This window comes from Trichoderma breve (assembly GCF_028502605.1).
Source record: "Trichoderma breve strain T069 chromosome 7 map unlocalized scaffold00008, whole genome shotgun sequence".
NCBI lineage: Eukaryota > Fungi > Ascomycota > Sordariomycetes > Hypocreales > Hypocreaceae > Trichoderma > Trichoderma breve.
Window position 1 is genome coordinate 651,752 of NW_026611594.1, and position 18,121 is coordinate 669,872.

The 18,121-nt window shown below is 46.9% G+C and overlaps 5 protein-coding genes across 5 annotated transcripts; 4 read left to right on the plus strand and 1 right to left on the minus strand.

The window, feature by feature from the left end:
- Positions 1-2,412: 2,412 nt before the first annotated feature.
- Positions 2,413-3,871, plus strand: T069G_11307 (major facilitator superfamily domain-containing protein; the record flags this gene model as incomplete). Its single annotated transcript, XM_056178512.1, has 2 exons — positions 2,413-3,645; positions 3,704-3,871. 2 exons carry the CDS (start codon positions 2,413-2,415, stop codon positions 3,869-3,871), a joined length of 1,401 nt encoding a protein of 466 aa, XP_056023386.1.
- A 2,481-nt stretch (positions 3,872-6,352) lies between these two features.
- Positions 6,353-7,156, minus strand: T069G_11308 (uncharacterized protein; the record flags this gene model as incomplete). Its single annotated transcript, XM_056178513.1, has 1 exon — positions 6,353-7,156. One exon carries the CDS (start codon positions 7,154-7,156, stop codon positions 6,353-6,355), a length of 804 nt encoding a protein of 267 aa, XP_056023387.1.
- Positions 7,157-8,648: 1,492 nt separating this feature from the next.
- T069G_11309 (uncharacterized protein) lies at positions 8,649-12,820 on the plus strand (the record flags this gene model as incomplete). Its single annotated transcript, XM_056178514.1, has 4 exons — positions 8,649-8,778; positions 8,861-9,166; positions 9,223-9,359; positions 9,506-12,820. 4 exons carry the CDS (start codon positions 8,649-8,651, stop codon positions 12,818-12,820), a joined length of 3,888 nt encoding a protein of 1,295 aa, XP_056023388.1.
- Positions 12,821-13,350: 530 nt separating this feature from the next.
- T069G_11310 (cysteine-rich secretory protein family domain-containing protein) lies at positions 13,351-14,808 on the plus strand (the record flags this gene model as incomplete). The annotated part of the gene is made up of 3 exons (XM_056178515.1): positions 13,351-13,781; positions 14,634-14,694; positions 14,758-14,808. The coding sequence occupies 3 exons, from the start codon at positions 13,351-13,353 to the stop codon at positions 14,806-14,808; spliced, it is 543 nt and encodes a 180-aa protein (XP_056023389.1).
- Positions 14,809-16,436: 1,628 nt separating this feature from the next.
- On the plus strand, positions 16,437-18,098 carry T069G_11311 (major facilitator superfamily domain-containing protein; the record flags this gene model as incomplete). The annotated part of the gene is made up of 3 exons (XM_056178516.1): positions 16,437-16,859; positions 16,923-17,832; positions 17,887-18,098. 3 exons carry the CDS (start codon positions 16,437-16,439, stop codon positions 18,096-18,098), a joined length of 1,545 nt encoding a protein of 514 aa, XP_056023390.1.
- Between the last annotated feature and the right edge of the window lie 23 nt (positions 18,099-18,121).

The window sequence follows — 18,121 nt, forward strand, 5'->3', positions numbered from 1 at the left end:
CGAAATGTCCGCGCGCTAGCGTTGATTTGGCAGAGATGGCCCGATAGGCAGATAAAGATCTTTTAAATACATGTAATTTATACAATTTATACAAGGGGCCGATTTCGCTGGAGTTGCGAATCTGTTGTATCGCGCATCTGACATCGCCGCGCGGGCCGCGGCGGGCCGCGATTATGTGGGCGGTGTGAAACAGATGAACAGGGTTGTTCTTCGCCCTACTTCTGATAGGCGATTCCAGTGCATTGCCTTTGTATTAATACAAACTACTGTATGTCTGTGTATTATTCCGTTGCCGACTCGCCGATCTCACTCTACACTAGTGGATCATTCCACGTTGCCCAAAGGATGCCAAGTGCTATGACATTCTCGGCCCCGAATCCGACGCAAGTGACGATAGCGATATGCGATAACTCCGAAAAATTATTCAAATCATGAGGAAAGTTTGGAATGGAATTTAGAAAAGAAACATAGGAGAGTAGATAAACAGTTACGAGCTGAGAGAGCACATATCCAAGCAGCTCAATACAAGTTTAAAACGAGTAATAGATTCGACTTGATGTCAAACTCGTCCCCGTCTACGAGGATAAATTGCTTGCATGATTGCAACGTTGTCGTAACAACTGTGGAGAATTAGTCATATTGGACTAACTTGTCAACGTGGCTCATCTACCCACAGTCACAACGGTAGATGCAAGTCTTGCCATAGCCCTCGGTAAGGGTGCAACTGCCGTCTTTTCAGGGTCCATTTGGCTCCATACATTCAATAGACTTGTTCATGCCGTGGCAGAAAGAGATGGACCCTAGCAAATGTGGTTGTTGGTCACATTGTTAGTGTTTCGACGGGATATTTAGCCAGCCTAAGGCGAACAGTGTAAGACCCCCGAGAGGAGTTCCTCCATCATTCCGAACTGCATGCCTAGTACTCCGTAGTTATAAGCTATCACAGTAGCACTGAGACCCCATAAGCTTAGCGTGGCTGACGCTTTCAACTGATGATAAATTATGAGAGCAAGCGTGGTCATTTCAATATTTGTGGATAGTCTGGCAGCTACAGTGCTCTCCTATGGTATAGTGTTTCACGAGAATCCACACCACGTTGCAGTCGATGTCTGTGCTCAGTCCGAGTCAGCCGTGGAGATTTTAATATGAACGATTTTGTGAAAATTCAGTGTTTTGGGATTATTCGGCATGGTTCAACTGGCGGCTTTGATAAGTATATGCTCTGGGCTTGAGTAGGACGAATAGTATAGCGGATGGCGAGCACGAATTGATTGAGATTTCTGCGAACATTTATGAGTATTCCAATTCATTCCAAACTACTAAACTGTCTATTCAGAAAATCGATAGTCACCTTCTTTTCTAGACTTTCAGCATCAGCCCTTCTGATGGCTGTTTTGAAGATGAAAAGTACCCGCTTATATTTATTATTGTTCAAACCAAAGACTCTTAATCGTTTCCTGTGTAGCTTTTATATGCATCAATATAGACATTAGTCGATGGCTATTAGAATACACTCTCTCACAATAATGCACAGTCACCTAAAATGTTGGAGATCACAGGCCAGGCCCATCTTCCTGAACGGCGCCTTACGTAATGTCCATGGCAATCTTACAGCTCATGAAGACGTTTACACGAATATATCGTCTTTATAACTTGACAGTCTAGTTTTATCAGCCCTGGGATAACTGGCTATGGAATACTTCATTTTGCGAATCAGTAAGCTAGGGTAGGCCTTAGAGAAAGATCATGAATAAACATTAAAGAGAGCCAGATCTGATTTCTCAATGTGTTGTCCAACAGTGGTAGAAAGAATCAATGACCAATAATGTGGCCGTAACACGGGATGCAAACAGAAGAGCTTCTGATAAGAAATAGAAATAGAAGGGTCCTTTGGGAGAACTTTGACCACCTTATGAAGAGATCGAACACATAGCGAAAGCTTAGGGCGGCGATTGTCGTTAGTCAGCAACATCCGCAAGCACTGAAAATTGAAGTTCTTTAAAGGTCGTCCAAGACTCGATAGATCCTTCGACATGTTGGATACTCAAGTACGACGAGGTTTGTAATGACATAGCTCAGTTCACTTGGAAGCGCAATATATCGTCTCTTTTGAGCAGCCAGAATTGCTGAACATGCTACTGGAATCGCAGGTTTGATAAGCTTCATCTCAGCCTTGCTTTGAGATCCACCATCGTGTAAGACAGCATCCGAAGGGTTCCACAGATCGCCCTAACTGGTCGAAAATCCCCACTGATGTCAAAGAGAAGGCGCAAGCAAAGGCGTCGTCAAATGTAGAGAGAATACAATGAACATTATATAAAGATATTTCTGTTTTCATATCAACACCGTTGACGGCGGTTCAAATGTACAATGCATCTTTAGTGGTCACGTTCGAATCAGAGTACCTATTCAATGTCTCGAATTACACAGATTACTTCCCTCGGCAGGGACCACGATCTAGAGAGTTCGGTAACAACTTCAATCCAGCTTCAGCCGCTCCCACAAAGCGAGATTCAGCAGCGCGACACACACCGTCATGAAGCTTCTGATAGGGAGCTGTCAGATATAGATCCGGTACTGGAAGCCTCTCGAGCTGCGGACAACGATGTGCCTGATGGTGGTTACGCTTGGGTCGTCATCTTCGCTTCCGCCATTGTCTGTTTTTGGTTCACTGGCAATGGCAACTATACCTGGGGTGTCATACAAAATGCTCTTCTTGAGCAGAAGCTAGCATCGGCAGCTACCTTATCCTTCATTGGGTCTCTATCCCCTACTATTATGGCTGCCTTGGCCATTATCAATGCCCGCGTCATCCGTTGGTTGGGTATCCGCGTGAGCGCCATACTCGGAATCGTCCTCCTTGGAGTCGCTCAACTGACGAGCGGATTTTCCACGCATAGTGTGGCTGGGCAGTTTATTACACGCGGCGTTGGTGTCGGCCTTGGCATGAGTTTGTGCTTCATGGTGACCTCCACCATCCCAGCGCAATACTTCAGTCGGAAGCGCGGCCTTGCTAACGGGATCGTCTCCGCTGGCGGCGGTCTGGGGGCAGCTGTCCTCAGCTATGTTCTAGATGCCTTAATCCAAAGGTTTGGCGTTCAATGGGCCTATAGGATTGTAGGAATCATGACTTTGGTCACCGGGCTTCCTGCCGCCTGGATCATGAAAGAGCGCACAACTCTCCCAAGAGTTAGCTTTATTGAGTGGCGATTATTCAAGGACCTGAAATTCGTATTGATCTTCGTTGCAGGAGCTATTGCAACTTTCCCGCTTCTTGTACCAGCCTTCTTCCTCCCATTTTATAGCACTTCCATCAAGCTGCCTTCAAGCACTGGTGCTGCTCTCCTGTCTGGTTACAACTTTTCGTCGGCCGTCGGCCGTATCCTCGGCGGCTTCTGCTCAGATAACCTAGGGCCTCTGAACACGCTCATTATCTCATTAATTCTCAGCGCCGTAAGCATGCTTGCACTATGGCCGGCTTCCACCACCTTAATACCGTTGGCCTTCTTCGCAATCATTAACGGTGCCTCGAACGGCATGTATTTTGCCACGGTGCCGACTGCCGTGGGCAACATTTTTGGATCTGCCAGGGTGTCTGTTGCTTTGGGCATGATTGTAACTGGCTGGGGGGCAGGTTATCTGATGGTTAGTAGTTCCAGTGTATTGACTGTATGGGGATCTGAAGCTGATATACGAATCACAGGGAGCTCCAATCGCGGGTTATATATTGGACGAGCATGGAGGATCTGAGGCTGGTCTCAAGGCCTTTCGACCTGCCATGTTCTACGCCGGCTCACTCGCTATGGGAGCGACTGGCTTTCTGATACTTATGAGATCTCGGATAAGCTCATCGCTTTTAGCCAAGCTCTAAAACTGGTATAGTAATTTTAAGTACATCTTTGAGAAGGGGTAGAAAAGAACATTTAATGACAGCAAATAATGCAGTGATTGAAGAGAGCTAGAGATGACCTGCAAGTGTCGTTTGGGAGACTCGAGTCTCTAGTTTCCCCTAATTATATGCCATTAAAATGCCACTGTCATCTGCCTTTGCCTTTGACTTTAACTTCTTTAAGTCAAATGGTAAAGAAAACTGTGTAATAGATTAGTTCAGCGTGAACATTTATACCTTATGAATACCTATAAGTGTAGTAAGTATATGTAGGCGCCTACTTCAAGTGTTAGTCCGAGCTCAGCATCCCTACCCCACCTTTCCATAGGTATTATTCACGGCGCCCTGCTCCGTATATATTCCCCCCAGCGATTCTTCTGAAGACCAAAGAAAGTTGGTTGTGGCCATCACAAAACATGTCGGAAACCGTGAATAAGAGCCCGCACTGGGACGTTGCCCTCTGGGAAACACATGAAACAGAAGACGATTGCACGCTCGTCATCAGAACTGACAATGGGCGTGCGTTTTATTGCCAAATCTCGCCATCACGGTTCCATCAATCACCCACAGTTAAAGATCAATATTTCAGGTGTCTCAATCTATTATGCTCGGGTGAAGAGGAAGATGACTTATATATGGAAGATGCGTGCGACTAGCTTTCGAAGCCCTTTGAGCCTCTCATTACGCGTCTGGCGCCTCGTACGCTAAAACGACTGGGAGATGAGCTGCCGACATTGGCCGAATATCTCTTTCCTTCACATTTCGCGCGCTCGCCGTCTGCTACAGATGAGAAGTTAGAAACATTTGAGATATATTCTAAGAATCTTGATTGGGGCAGTCCTGTGATATTTGTGAAGCAAGATTTCCTGGACGACCTAGACCATTGGACACAATCTTATCACCCAAATGAAGTAGCGATATGCTATGATAATCCACGAGATATTTTTATCAAACCTCCAAAGCATGTATTGATCAGTAGTCAAGATGGCAGCCCGGTTGAATGCGTCTTCAAGCGGTTTGAAGCCTCATTTGGTCCGAAGCATGCGAAAACGGAGCTTGATACTCACAAAAGGATTGTCCATGCGCATTTACCCCCTCCTCCCAAGAAATTTATCTGTCAGCTGCAGGGTGTTGGCGGGATGGAAACAAACTAGCTGACATGCTATTTACTTGGATTAACAATAAAGGCGTGCTGTCAAAAGCTAGAGCAGGCCAAAGTACAGCTCAGCTGAAAGCACGTTGGGCAACGCAAATCAAGGATACACTAGAGATGCTTCACCATCGCAACATTATCTGGGGTGATGCCAAAGCTGAGAATATATTGATTGACATGGACGATAATGCATGGATAATTGATTTTGGGGGGAGCTATACCGTGGGATGGGTTGATAAAGACAAAGCTGGGACGTTGGAAGGCGACGCGCAAGGTTTAGATCGGATTCTTGATATCCTCTCTTGATGTACACGAGAGAGCTTTTGAAGACGGTTTGAAGCTGCCACGAATCTTGCGTTCTTGTTATGAAATATGTTGAAAGAGATGCCACTCAATTCACACGAAATTAGAAATGAATGGACTAATAAGCATACAACAGTCTCGGACCTCTAGGGTAAAGCCTCATAATGTAAAAAAAGATCAAGTGCATCCAACGAGCCGCCTGAGCTCAACCGGCAGTTGGTGATTGGTTCAAAAGACCAAGTCACATGACTTGGCCCGGTTAGCTCAATCGGTAGAGCGTGAGACTCTTATGAGTGACACGTTCTGATGTTGCGATATCTCAAGGTTGCGGGTTCGACCCCCGCATCGGGCTCTTCCTATAAATAATACACCGGTTGAGATATCAGGCGGCAATTCTTTTTTTTTTTTTTACTTTCTTTATTATCAGCTCTTTGTCTCTTCGTTTTTTATTTTTCTTGCCTCAAGTTTAGGGTAGCAGTGGAAGCGAGTCAATCTTGGAAGCATCTCTCTTCTCTGTATCTGGCAGCGAAACGGCCATGGGGAGTTCTAAATAGCCAGATGGTCGTGAGGGTTTGATACAATCATATTGTTGGACTATTCTGATTTATTGCATCTTTTTACTACCTAGGTACTTTCATTCATTTGTGAATACAATACAGTACAGCTTCTACCCAAAGCTCCCCTTACACTAACATACAGCCACATATTTTCCCTTGTCCAACAAACCAACAGCTGCATCCCAATTGCCTAATCCACGTCCCTATCGTATCTGCGTTCCTGTCGCAGGCCTGTAGCAAAAAGAATAAACGCCGAATCCTTTCCGTTCCTAGTAATACATGGTGTACCGTCATGATCCCTCTGCGCCAAGTTTCCTGCCTGACTCGTGTTCGCTTTTGCCTTTTGGCCAAACACTTTCCATGTTCCAATTTTCCTTCATTACTTAGACATTAAAGATTGATGATTTACAGCGTCCAGGCTGTGAGGCAAACAAAAGAAACAAATTCATATCATATAAGCGTTAGTGTCGTGAAAGTGATGGCAATAGCCATTGTAATGGAAGCCCTCGTGAGCCCGAATTCGGTTGCTTTGCTGCTGGCGACAAAGTCAAATGGGCTTCCACCACCGCTGCCTGGCTGAGTATTGGGCCTGCGTGTTGGCTTCGGGTTCTCCTCACTTGTGGACGTGGGTTGCTGGTCATTCGTCGTTTGAGAAGTCGCTGCGTTGGTAGTTTCGGTTGTAGACTCGCTTGTTGAGCTAGGTATTGTCACCGATGTGAGTGTGGTAGGTATCGCACTTGTAACTGCTGTCGTAACTGTTGTAGAAGGGACAGAAGATGTTGTCGTCGTTATTGGCTGGCTTGTTGTGCTTGTTGTGCTGGTTGTACTAGTTGTCTCCTTAGATTGTGATGATGTTTGAGGCGGTGGCGGAGTCTTTGTTGGAGGAGGAGTGGGCGTTGATGCGGTGCTCTTTAGTGGCGCGTCCTTTTTGCAGAGAGCGTCAAGGATATGGCCTCCCTTGACCTCCATAAGAAGAGAATTTGAGGCAGCGTTGATGTCGGTACAAAACCCTTGCACAGAAAACTGCACCGCTTGCAATCCTGCAATGCAGCCTTCAGAGCACGTCGCGCCGCTGCCGAAATCGCTGGGGCTGCATCCTCGAATGGGTAGATTGTAGGCGTAGAGGCATTGGACGGATACCGACGAAGTCAGGCTCTGGAAGTTGGACAGAGACAAGGAATTTGCTGAAGCTGCCCCTGCCAGGAAGACGAGGCTGGCGAGGCTGGGCCGCTGCCTTGTATGTTTTCTCGCCATGGAGGTATGATTCGGGCGGGTGTGGTTGTAGATGGTACGACGATGAAGTTGTAGTTTAGTCGCCGTCGTTGTATGTGGAAGAAGGAATACCGCTGAGACCGCCCTCTCCGAGTATTGACTGCTTTAACAAAGGGAGGGAAAATGGCCCAGCCGGCAGTATATGGGAAATACGGATCATCAAGTAGCATTCCAGTTTGAGGCCCTGCTGTCATGGGAAACGACCGGATCGCTGGATCAGCGTGTTCACCGTGGCAGCGCGATGCGAAACACGGCGTGTCTCAGACTTACAATATGACGCCAGCCACGCACGATAGCAAGAGCGATTGGCGCCCTTGTAACCGTTTATCGGACGAACTTCCCGCATCTGTCAGCATTGTCGTTTCTCGAATCACTTTTGACATGTTTCAATCAGGGGCTTATGTTCGGGCAAGCGCGTGGCAGACAGGGTGCCTATGACGAGTCTAAGATGGAGATGGAGATGACGATGGTGACACAGATGGAGTACGGGAGTGGACAGGTACATGTACTTTGGAGAGCACGCCGTTTCTACTCCGGGACAGAGGTATTCAATACAAATGCAAAATTATTGAGATACAGCCTGGAACATGCAAAGAGTGCCCCGAAACGAATTCGTATTGCTTGATTAAATGACGTGTACTAATGCTCCTTTCTTCTACAATATGTTGGTGTTAAGAGTATGTATAAGAATTACGTAGAAAAAGAATCGTGCTATCTTTCCCTTTTTTTTTCCCCCTTGTGAAAAGAAGCCAGAGGCCTCGATTCTCATCTCCTTTTTAAGTGCGAAGACGCTTGCATGCGATTGGGCACTCAACTAAACAAAGTCTGACCATGTTGGATCAGAAGGGCGTGAGACTCCCGTTAAGCGTTCTCACTAAGTTAGCCTGATCCTGCGCTCCCGCCGGACAAGACGTTTCTTACTCATCTCACACAATCGCATCATGGGACTTTCAACCGAAGATAGTAAAAAGATGGTATCGTCAAACTTGATAAGTGACTGTTTCAAGGCAAATGTCGACAATCTCCAAAGCCACGTTTGCCCCGGCTCTCATCAATGCGAAACGAAACTCGAGGGCGACTGAAACATGCTATAGACTGCTTAGCCAAAGCGAGAATGGTCCAGGTACCGCCACAGCTTTCTCACGCGATGCCCGCCATCCCGCCTGTCCACCCGCTTGAGCTGAACTGGAGTTAGCCACGTCTCTCGGTAAATATAGCGCCTGTTCTGCCAATCAGAACCCAATTCAGTCCAGCAAAAACCGGTACTGGTGCAAGCTGCATCTCGCAGGAACACACCAAGGATGCGAATCCCAGGCTCGGTACGGCAGACAAGGGCCACCAGGCAGAAGGCGAAAATGAACGAACAGCTTCTCATTCTTGCGATCGAAGATGGCACCTCTTTCTTCTTCAATCTCCTCGTTCTACAGCCTCCGTGAAATGAAGCCTTCGTGACGCTTCCGCGAAATCGACAAACATGTCCCACCCCGACGGATTTGCAGGCCCGGGGCTGCCAGGATTAACACCCCCGCGTCAGGGCGCGTATCAGCAGCTCGTGTCCCTAAGGAGAAAACCTGTGCCGGCGAGAGCGGGGCCATATCACCAGAGTGTGTTTCCTGTCCTGGATTGATACGACGTAGACGGGGCTTTGCTGACGGGGCTTAGCTGCGCAAAACGATGAACAAGCAGAGATCGAGGACGAAGAAGAGGCTCTATCAGTTCCAACACTTTACGGGTCTCACGAGGGCATAGTGGCAAGCAGTGCAGGCTTCGATCAGCCTTCACTGGCGCCTCCCCCCAAATGGCCGCGGAATTCTCATTCGGCTCTCTGGGCGCCGATATGGCTCAGCAAGGTCACTCTCATCGCCTTTGCCATTACATTCCTGTTAATGTTGCTGGCTACTGCTTTGCTCTTCCACTTTTCTGAAATTCACAACGGAATTAGCGTTCAGCGGGAGGCAAACCACTACGCCTGGAAGTATGGCCCAACTGCGGGTAAGTCACTGTAGATGGCATCTTTCTTTTCGAGTGCTGATCATAGGTTCATCTAGTTCTTGTGGTGGTGGGAGCCTTGTGGCGGCAAGTTGACTTTGCAAACAAGATCCTGATGCCTTGGGAAGAGCTGAGAACGGGGCCTTCGTCGGCGGACAAGACATTACTCCTGGACTATATCTCCCCACTGCTTCCCGTTAGTCTGTGGACGGCTATCAAGAATCGACATTGGGCTGTTGCGTTGTCTCTAATTGGCCAACTGCTAATACTAGGCACTGTTCGTCTTTCCTCACGCTTTTCCTCCTCTGTCGTCCTTTCAGCTATATACTAATGCTATGCTAGACTATTTCTTCGACAGGTCTACTCATTCTAGAGCCAACTCAAATGTCCAAAGGCGACCAAAAGTTCGGACTATCGTCACAATTTCAGCTAAACAAATCTGTTGATCCCCGAGTGGCCTGGTCGGTCGGCCCAGGTCCCGCACAGACTTACTATGGCATAAACTTCTATGGACTGCGCTATCCGCCCGGCACGGCGCAAGACTTTATCGTCCCCGAGTTTCAAGTTCCATCGATGGCCGCCACTAATCTTGACTATACAATGAATACGGACGGCCTCAAGGTCAACTATGATTGCGAACTCCTTCCTCTGACTAATGGCTCAACGGCTTATATGCCATGGAGAAGTATAATGGCACCATTCATTGTTGCCAATGTCACCACCAAGGATTGCGACATCAAGGGGGTTACTCTGGCTGAAGGCCCAGATCATGGATATTATCATGACCCAAATGCGACACAGAACTATCAGGCTCAGTTCGCCGTCTATCCTTGCAACTACGATTTCGATTTCAGTAAAGAATATATTCCCCAAGGCAATTTATCCTTGGAATTACAAGTATATAACATCAGCAGAGATTTGCGTATGTTCATGTCTGTGGTTGATGTCCGCATTTCGGCGCGCGATCAGTCCCCTGAGTACATGTACCTCCACAAAGTCACATCTGCTCTTTGCAAGCCCTCCTATCAGGTCGGTCATTTTGATGTTGGCGTCCCAAACGCCGTCAACGGATCTGCTCATGCTCGTTTCTCGTCGCCGGCAAATACGTTAAATGCTATAAAGAACTTTACTCAGGGATCACTCGCCTTGGGCGTCGTGTCTTCGAGCAATTCTTGGGAACTGAGCAACGGAGGAGTTGACTATGTCATTTCAGCGACTGTGCCGACATTTTTCCAACTCTTGTCAAAGAAAGCTGGGGTGGAATCTATCGGAAGTTTTATGGATCCGCACCTTCTTGTGAATACGGCAACCGATGTATTCAAGGGAATTGGGACTCAGGTTTTGAACCAAGTCATCGTTCAGCCGGCGAATCGTACTGCCACTGGAAGCATTACCTATGTGGAGCAGAGGCTGCACGTTAAAGGCCTTTCGACCGGCTTCATGTGTAGCTTTCTCGGACTGTTGGCCATCTTGTCTGTGGGAATGATATTTGCCAGGCCAGCCTTTACGGCTCCAGACCGTCCAGGGTCTGCTCTCTCCATGGCTACGCTGCTCGTCTCAAGCTTTCATCTCAACAGAATCTTGTCGCCGATGGGTGCTTTGAGCAACGAAATGCTACAACAGCGCCTTGCGGAGTACCAATTCCGAACAGCTCATGTTTCTGATAACGGCGCGTTTGTCTCAATCGAACCAATACAGCGGAATGAAGGACAAACCATAAGCCATCCTCTTGAAAAAGTTCAAGGCACGGTGCCGTCATGGGGTCCCATGGCTAGTACGACCTGGTTCCTTGCTCTTGCGATATGTTTGCCACTGCTCATCATTGCGTCTCTGGAGGTTGTTCAGCATTTTTCAGACATAAATAACGGATTCTTGAGCATTAGCCAATCGAGCTCACTTGCGTTTGCTACCTACATCCCTTCAGCTGTCGCCCTAGGAGTAGCTGGCCTCTATACCGCAATGGAAATGATGGTAGCCATTTTTGCTCCCTATGCTCCTCTCAAGCGTGGAAGAGCCAATGCGGAGAGAACTATTACGCTGAATCTTGTTGGCCAGCTGCTCCCTCGTGCCTTTTATTTGTCACTCAGAACAAAGAATTTTGCAGTAGCCATCGCGCTATTTGGCACCTTGATTGGAAGTTTTCTCTCCATTATTGTGTCAGGCCTGTATAGCGCAACTAGTGTCCAAATTGTCCAGAATATTACACTTTACCAAAACGACACATTCAACTTTAACAACGTAGATATCTCCCTGGATGATAATGAGGCCACTGCGATTGACAACTTGATCGAATATCTCGGCTTGAACAGTACAAAGTGGAGTACGGGAGACCTAGTCTTTAATATACTCGATCAAGACGCCATCTCGACGACGAATTCGAGCGACAACATACCATTGACGATTAATATACCTGCCGTAAGGCCGTCGCTAAACTGTACCTCGATACCGAATGATGATAGAAAAGTGACAATACTCAATCAGGACGACTCGGGGATGTTCATAATGCCTGGGCAAAGCAATTCCGTGAGTCCCTATGATGGGTTTGTTTGGGTCGGATTGAATACAACGATGAGATATGCCGACTGGTGTGAGACCACGCCCAAAGGAGCGAAAAAAGAGGAGCCATGGATGCAATACTTTATGCTTCCAAACGATACCAGCATGGCATACGTCGGCAAAGGCTCGATCATTGCGTGGAGCAACGACCTTGTTTATGGAGATGGAGCGTTGGATACAAACCCATCGTCTGGATCGGCGGGTAATGGAGTTCAGATAACGGACAATGGATGCCCGACATTTGCCGTCACGTTTGGTCTCATGAGATTGAAGAAATCGGGCAAAGGAGCCAAGGCCAAGATCACCGGTTTCGAGCAAGATCTCGCCACCCTTGTCTGTTATCAGAACATTGAGCAGGTCATGACCAATGTCACCTTACAGCTTCCCCAGTTCAACTTCGACTCCACTCAGCCTCCTATAACAGATGAGAGTACAGCGAAGCTCCTAAAGACCAATCGCAGTAGCGAAAGGTTTCCCTTCTTGCCGAACGCTTGGCTGAATGGTCTAAGTGCCCCTCTGTTTAACCAGACGGTTCCTGGTCCGAATAATACCGATCCGATAAATAATCACATAGACACATTCATTGAAGCTCTGGTTCTGAGTCAGAATGGTCGACCAGCGAATGAGCTCGCGGGCGCTAAGAATATAGAGAACCTCAAGAATGCTACGCAGCGGCTTTACAGCGTGTACATGGCTCAAGCCATATCTCTAAACATGCGCGACAACAGTACCGCTAGCGGTGAGGGCTCTCTACCTACATATGATGGTGTGGTAACGACAACTGGCCATCGGCGGCTGCAGCAGAATCGGGGGCCCAAGATTGCGCTCCAGGTCGTTCTCGGGGTTATGGTTGCGTGTGGCATTGCAACGAGATTGCTTTTACCTGTGCGAGATGTATTGCCGCATAATCCCTGCTCGATTGCTGGGACGGCAACGTTGATGGCAGGCGGAGAGGTGGTGTCTCAGCTGGCTGACCGAGCTATGTCTACTAGACATCTGAGTGCAAAAAGCCTGCCGGTGGATGGACTGTATAGTTTGAAGTGGTGGCGAGATGAGAAGGGTGGAGATCGATATGGCATTGATTTGGAGCCGTCATTATAGCCAGCAGATAATACAGCAGCTAGACCAGTATCGCTGGCGTGCAGGACTTGAACTACTATAGGTATTAATGAACACTGGTTTTATATAAATAGGTAGTTATGCAATAATCACAAAGAACAAAAATACAAAATTTTAAACAAACAACTGTTCTTCCTTTCACCATGCATCATCTCGAAAGCGGATTAAGCGCGACGTTTGCAAATGATTGGCCGCTGTGCGGTGTTTCATCCTTTGGGCGGCGCTTAGGCTCAGTGCGTGCAGACAAATCAAGTGGTGGATGAAAGAGGCAAAACAGGCAGGGGCAGAAATCAGGCTGTCTTTAAAAACGAGGCGAAATGCTTGAGCTGAGAATTTAGCTCACTTGTGTTTCCCTCGGCGTTGTTTCCTTCTTTCCGCTACTTTTTGAATTGTGCTGGATTTTGGGCTCTGTTTTCGGTGGTGCTTGCATGTGTGGTTTTCTTTAGTCTACCTAATGCACGCTTCCTTTTCAGAGCGCTCACACTACACCACAAAATCTTCCTATAATCATCATGAGACTATTCCTATTCATATATACGCTTATTACTTTCATCAAATTCTCTTCTTCTACGGTCGTCGTCACAATCACCGCCGCCCCAGCCATCCCCTCCGGCGAACCGTCCTACTCCAACCCTGCATCTTTCACATCTGCGATTCTTAATTCGACTAATACCTACCGCCGCGAATACAACGCTACTTCACTCTACTGGAATACCACTCTGGAAAAATTCGCTACTGCATATCTTCAATCGGATACAACCTGCCGTTTCGCCCATTCAGGCGGTCCATACGGCGAGAACATCGCAATTGGATACGCGAACGCGACAGCGACGGTAGAGGCTTGGGGTAATGAGGACGAAAAATACAATTTCGACCATCCTGGTTTCACGGAAGAGACAGGACATTTTTCTCAGCTGGTCTGGAAAGCAACGAGGGGTGTTGGGTGCGGGAGGAAGTTGTGTGGTACGAGAGGCTGGTTCGTGGTGTGTGAGTATTGGCCGAGGGGGAATGTAGGGGGCCAATATGGGGAAGAAGTCAACAGAAAACTTGGAGGATCGGGAGGAGGGACGAGACTGAGCGGTGCTGTTGTTGCTGCTATTGCAGTAGTAGTGAGTTTGCTGCAGTGCTGTGTAGTGGTTGTGGTATTTTGGTGGTTTGGGACTATGATGATGTGACTGGGGACATTCTGATGTTCGGGTACTGTGCATGGGTTTTCATTAAAGTATTTATTTTGTTTAGGCATTTGGTTAACAGCATTAGAGACTAAGGCATAAAGTAATGTTCATAATCGACTTCCCGTTACTGTCCGTTGATACTGTCCGTTGATGACATGCTACATCTGGTGATAGTTCACATAAATCACTAAAGAAGAGCTATCAATAAATTGGTAGGCATCAACTAGAATAAACCGTATGGATGTTTAGCTATCATCAACATCTGACTGGTTACTTCATAAATTTGATCTCCATCAGCGTTTCTGCCAGTACTGAGAAAGTTTAGGCGAGCCAATGCTAGCGAACTCGATTTTTTCCAAGGTGAACCAAAAAGAAGGCTACACATGAGCATTGCGGCATCTCAAATCGGTTTGCTGTAGTATACTCTCCTCCACTTGTATTTGTGTATTTTTCGTGCTTTTCCACCTTGTCAGAATTACATACCTGTTTACACACACATATCCAATGGGCTGCCATCGAGTCAATCAAACAAGTAATACCCTTCAGCTAAAGCCGCTAATGGAGAAGTTCTATTTCTATTAGGGCCCCGCGGTCTAATCTCTAAATGAGTGCCTTAATAGAGAAGATAAGCGCGTTGGCAATACTATTATCGCTGGAATATTGACACTTCTGCTTGCAGATGTAAGTGGATTCTATTCTATGATACATCAGAGTTATTTAGTGTGCTTATGTGACTAATTCTAGTATAGCTCCACCAAGGAAGATCTCTTGATTAGCGATGCCATTTACGCGTAATATATAAATTAATAATATTACGTAGCGGATTCTATGTACTGTATAAATTATTAAGTATAAAGCCGTTAATGCTTTACTTTTGGTTATATATTGCTCTATCTCATCTATTATATACTGTTATAATAAGTTGATATTAGATATATAGTATTACTGTGATTGGAGATACTATATGTCTGGTTTTAGATCTCTTTATAATAAAATTAAGGCTATAGTGGAAGTGCCCCTAGATGCTTGATCGTTTTGGCAGAAAGCTGTGCATATATGGACATTTAGGTTGTTATATGGCAAAAAGAATCCTATTGTAAGACTTAAAGAATTGACGGAGTATTCGAAAGTTGATGGAAATAAGCAAGCTGGAGCGCATATGCTCAAGTGATGGTGCTTGGAGTGCACGACCTGGGAACGTTGTGCGATACTGGCTGAGTTAAAGGGGATTGTATCTGGCAGGAATTTGTCGTTCAGATGTTCGAACTAAACTATATAGATTTTCTTTTGTGCTTTTAATTGTATTTACAAATCATCACAATAATTCTGTGAAGTCTTCTACAGGTGACTTAAGAATCCCATGTTGCTCTGGGAGAACCTACTGCCTCCGTTGATCTGACAATTCTATTTTGCCTCTAGCATCACTAAAAGTTGGCAAGATCTTAGCCATGTTAAGAGTAATTTCACCGTCACCTGTCTAAAGGTGTCTCCAGAACCATGCCGAGTGAACGAGGAGCCGTTTCAACAAATCCGTTCTTTTGGTACAGTTTTCTTCCAGGCCCGTCTGCCATAAGTGTGATGTAAGGAGTTCCGTCTTGGGGCGCTTTTGTCGAAATTTCCCATAATAGCCTTTTCAGTATCTGGTCCCCCAAGCCCTTTCGTTGGTGCTGTGGATGGATTGCCATGTCTGCTATGTGGAAGTACCATCCGCCGTCGCCAATGATGCGCCCCATTCCAATGACTGAATTGTCTTCTTCTGAAGTAATGAAGCAGCCATACCAGCTGCCTTTTGAGATTTCGCTAGCTTGTGAGACAGTTCTCGGTGAAAGGCCAACGATTGAACGAAGGTTGAGGTAGTCTGGTACAGATGGGTAGCCATCTTGGATAATATATCCGGATGGCAAGGCCGAGGCGACGAAAGAGCTCACTATTAGCAGCGTTAATTATAGGCTATGAAGGAAGAATAGATGATATAAGTACTTGGGAAATACTATTGAACGGATGGCTTTACGAACTTTTTAAGTGGTAGAGATCACAGCACATAAGAGCCTTTCGCGTCCAAAAATTCAGAGAAACAGCCAAAGCGTTAGCCTTGAGCTTTTCAATTCTGCGGGAAGTCCAAAATTTAAATACTAAGAGAGCCAATTTTCACGGTAGAAGTCTCTAGGCAGGATGCGGGGCCCTCGAGAAATCCGATATTTGCGACAAAACCGAGATGTGCGACCAAGGCCGCAATAATTTGTAATTCTAGACATTTTACAAATCGAATTCGTATATGAGCTCGGAAATCAATTGATAAAAGGACACAATGCATATAAATTCAGGAGCTCGCTCAAAAATGAAGAAGCGTTGGATCTCTTATTGTCTACATCTCCGCGCGCCGTCTCCGCTGGACTACTAGTAGTCAAGGTTGGCCCTCCAGGATGTCGCAACTTCATTTAAAAGAAAGTGACACTTTCAACGATGATGTGGGAAGAAACAGCGACGATTCAAAGCCCATCAATGCGAATACTCTATTCGATAGCAGCTCGGAACCGATGGCAGACATTGAGAAATCAGCCGCAGAGGATACTCATGCTACGAATACAGACAAACATCGATTTCCAGAAACAAATCTCAGCGAAGGCATCGTTGGATGGGATGGGCAAGATGACCCTGAGAACCCCCAAAACTTTCCCTCAAGTCGCAAATGGGGGTTGTTGGCGTTGATGGCTGGCATCACTTTCGTCTCGCCGCTCGCGTCAAGTATGCTGTCGCCCGCTATTGGATACGTCGGAGCCGACTTCGGGGTCTCCAACGAGGCTATACTTTCCCTTACCGTGAGCATCTATTTGCTGGGCTACTCAGTAAGTATCGCCACACCAAAACATTCCAAGACCAGTATACACATATACTGATTCAATATGTAGTTTGGCCCCCTCTTACTAGCGCCTCTAAGCGAGATCTACGGTCGTCGAATAGTCCTTAGTTGTGCAAACTGGTTTTTTGTTATATGGCAGATTGGATGTGCCAAAGCCCCGAATATTGCAAGTCTGATTGTGTTCCGGCTGCTCTGTGGTGTGGGCGGTTCTGGCTGTTTGACTCTAGGAGCCGGCGTGATCGCCGACCTGTTCCCCATTGAGAGCCGTGGCTTTGCAACGTCTCTCTGGAGTATGGGGCCTTTGCTAGGCCCTGTTGTCGGACCAATTTGTGGAGGATTCATTAGCGAGACTGTGGGCTGGCGTTGGGTGTTTTGGGTTCTCCTGATAGTTGGAGGGATCACCTCCGCTGGCATTGAGATGCTCAATCGCGAGACTTACGCCCCTGTTCTCATTGAATGGAAAAGTAGGCGCCTCGCAAAGGAGCTTGGAAGAGACGATCTCCACAGTGTTTATACAAGGGCTGGAGCCGATGGGTCAACTTTGTCAAAGCTAAGAACAGGTATGGTACGACCGATTCTGTTGTTCTGCAAATCTCCCATCGTCTTTCTCCTTTCAACATATCTGGCTCTTGAGTATGGACTGCTCTATCTCTTCTTCACTACAATTCCTTCCGTGTTCAAAGACAAGTATGGCTTCTCAACCGGGTTATCGGGTTTGGCCTATCTGGGAATTGGCATCGGCTTCATGGGTGGATTGGTATTGACGGCCCTCACCAACGATCGGATCATGGCAAAAATGGCGCAGCGCAACGGCGGAAAATTTGAACCGGAGATGAGGCTGCCCATGATGATTTTCTACGCCGCATTTTGTCCCATCAGCTTCTTCTGGTACGGTTGGACGACCGATAAAGGTGTTCATTGGATTGTCCCAATCATCGGCATGGTACCGTTTGGCTTCGGTTTGATGGGCTTATACCTTCCCACTCAGACATATATCATCGACTCATACCCAGCTCATGCGGCATCAGGCAGTGCAGTCCTTGTCGCCTCTCGATCTCTATTAGGCGCTCTGCTACCGCTTGCCGGCCCAAGGCTCTTCGCATCACTCGGCCTGGGATGGGGAAATTCCTTGCTAGGCTTCATTTCACTGGCATTCATTCCCGTTCCCATTTTATTCTCCAGATACGGAAGAGCCATCCGGGAGAGATATCCAGTGCATCTCTAAAGTGACTGCATTTTGCGAACTGA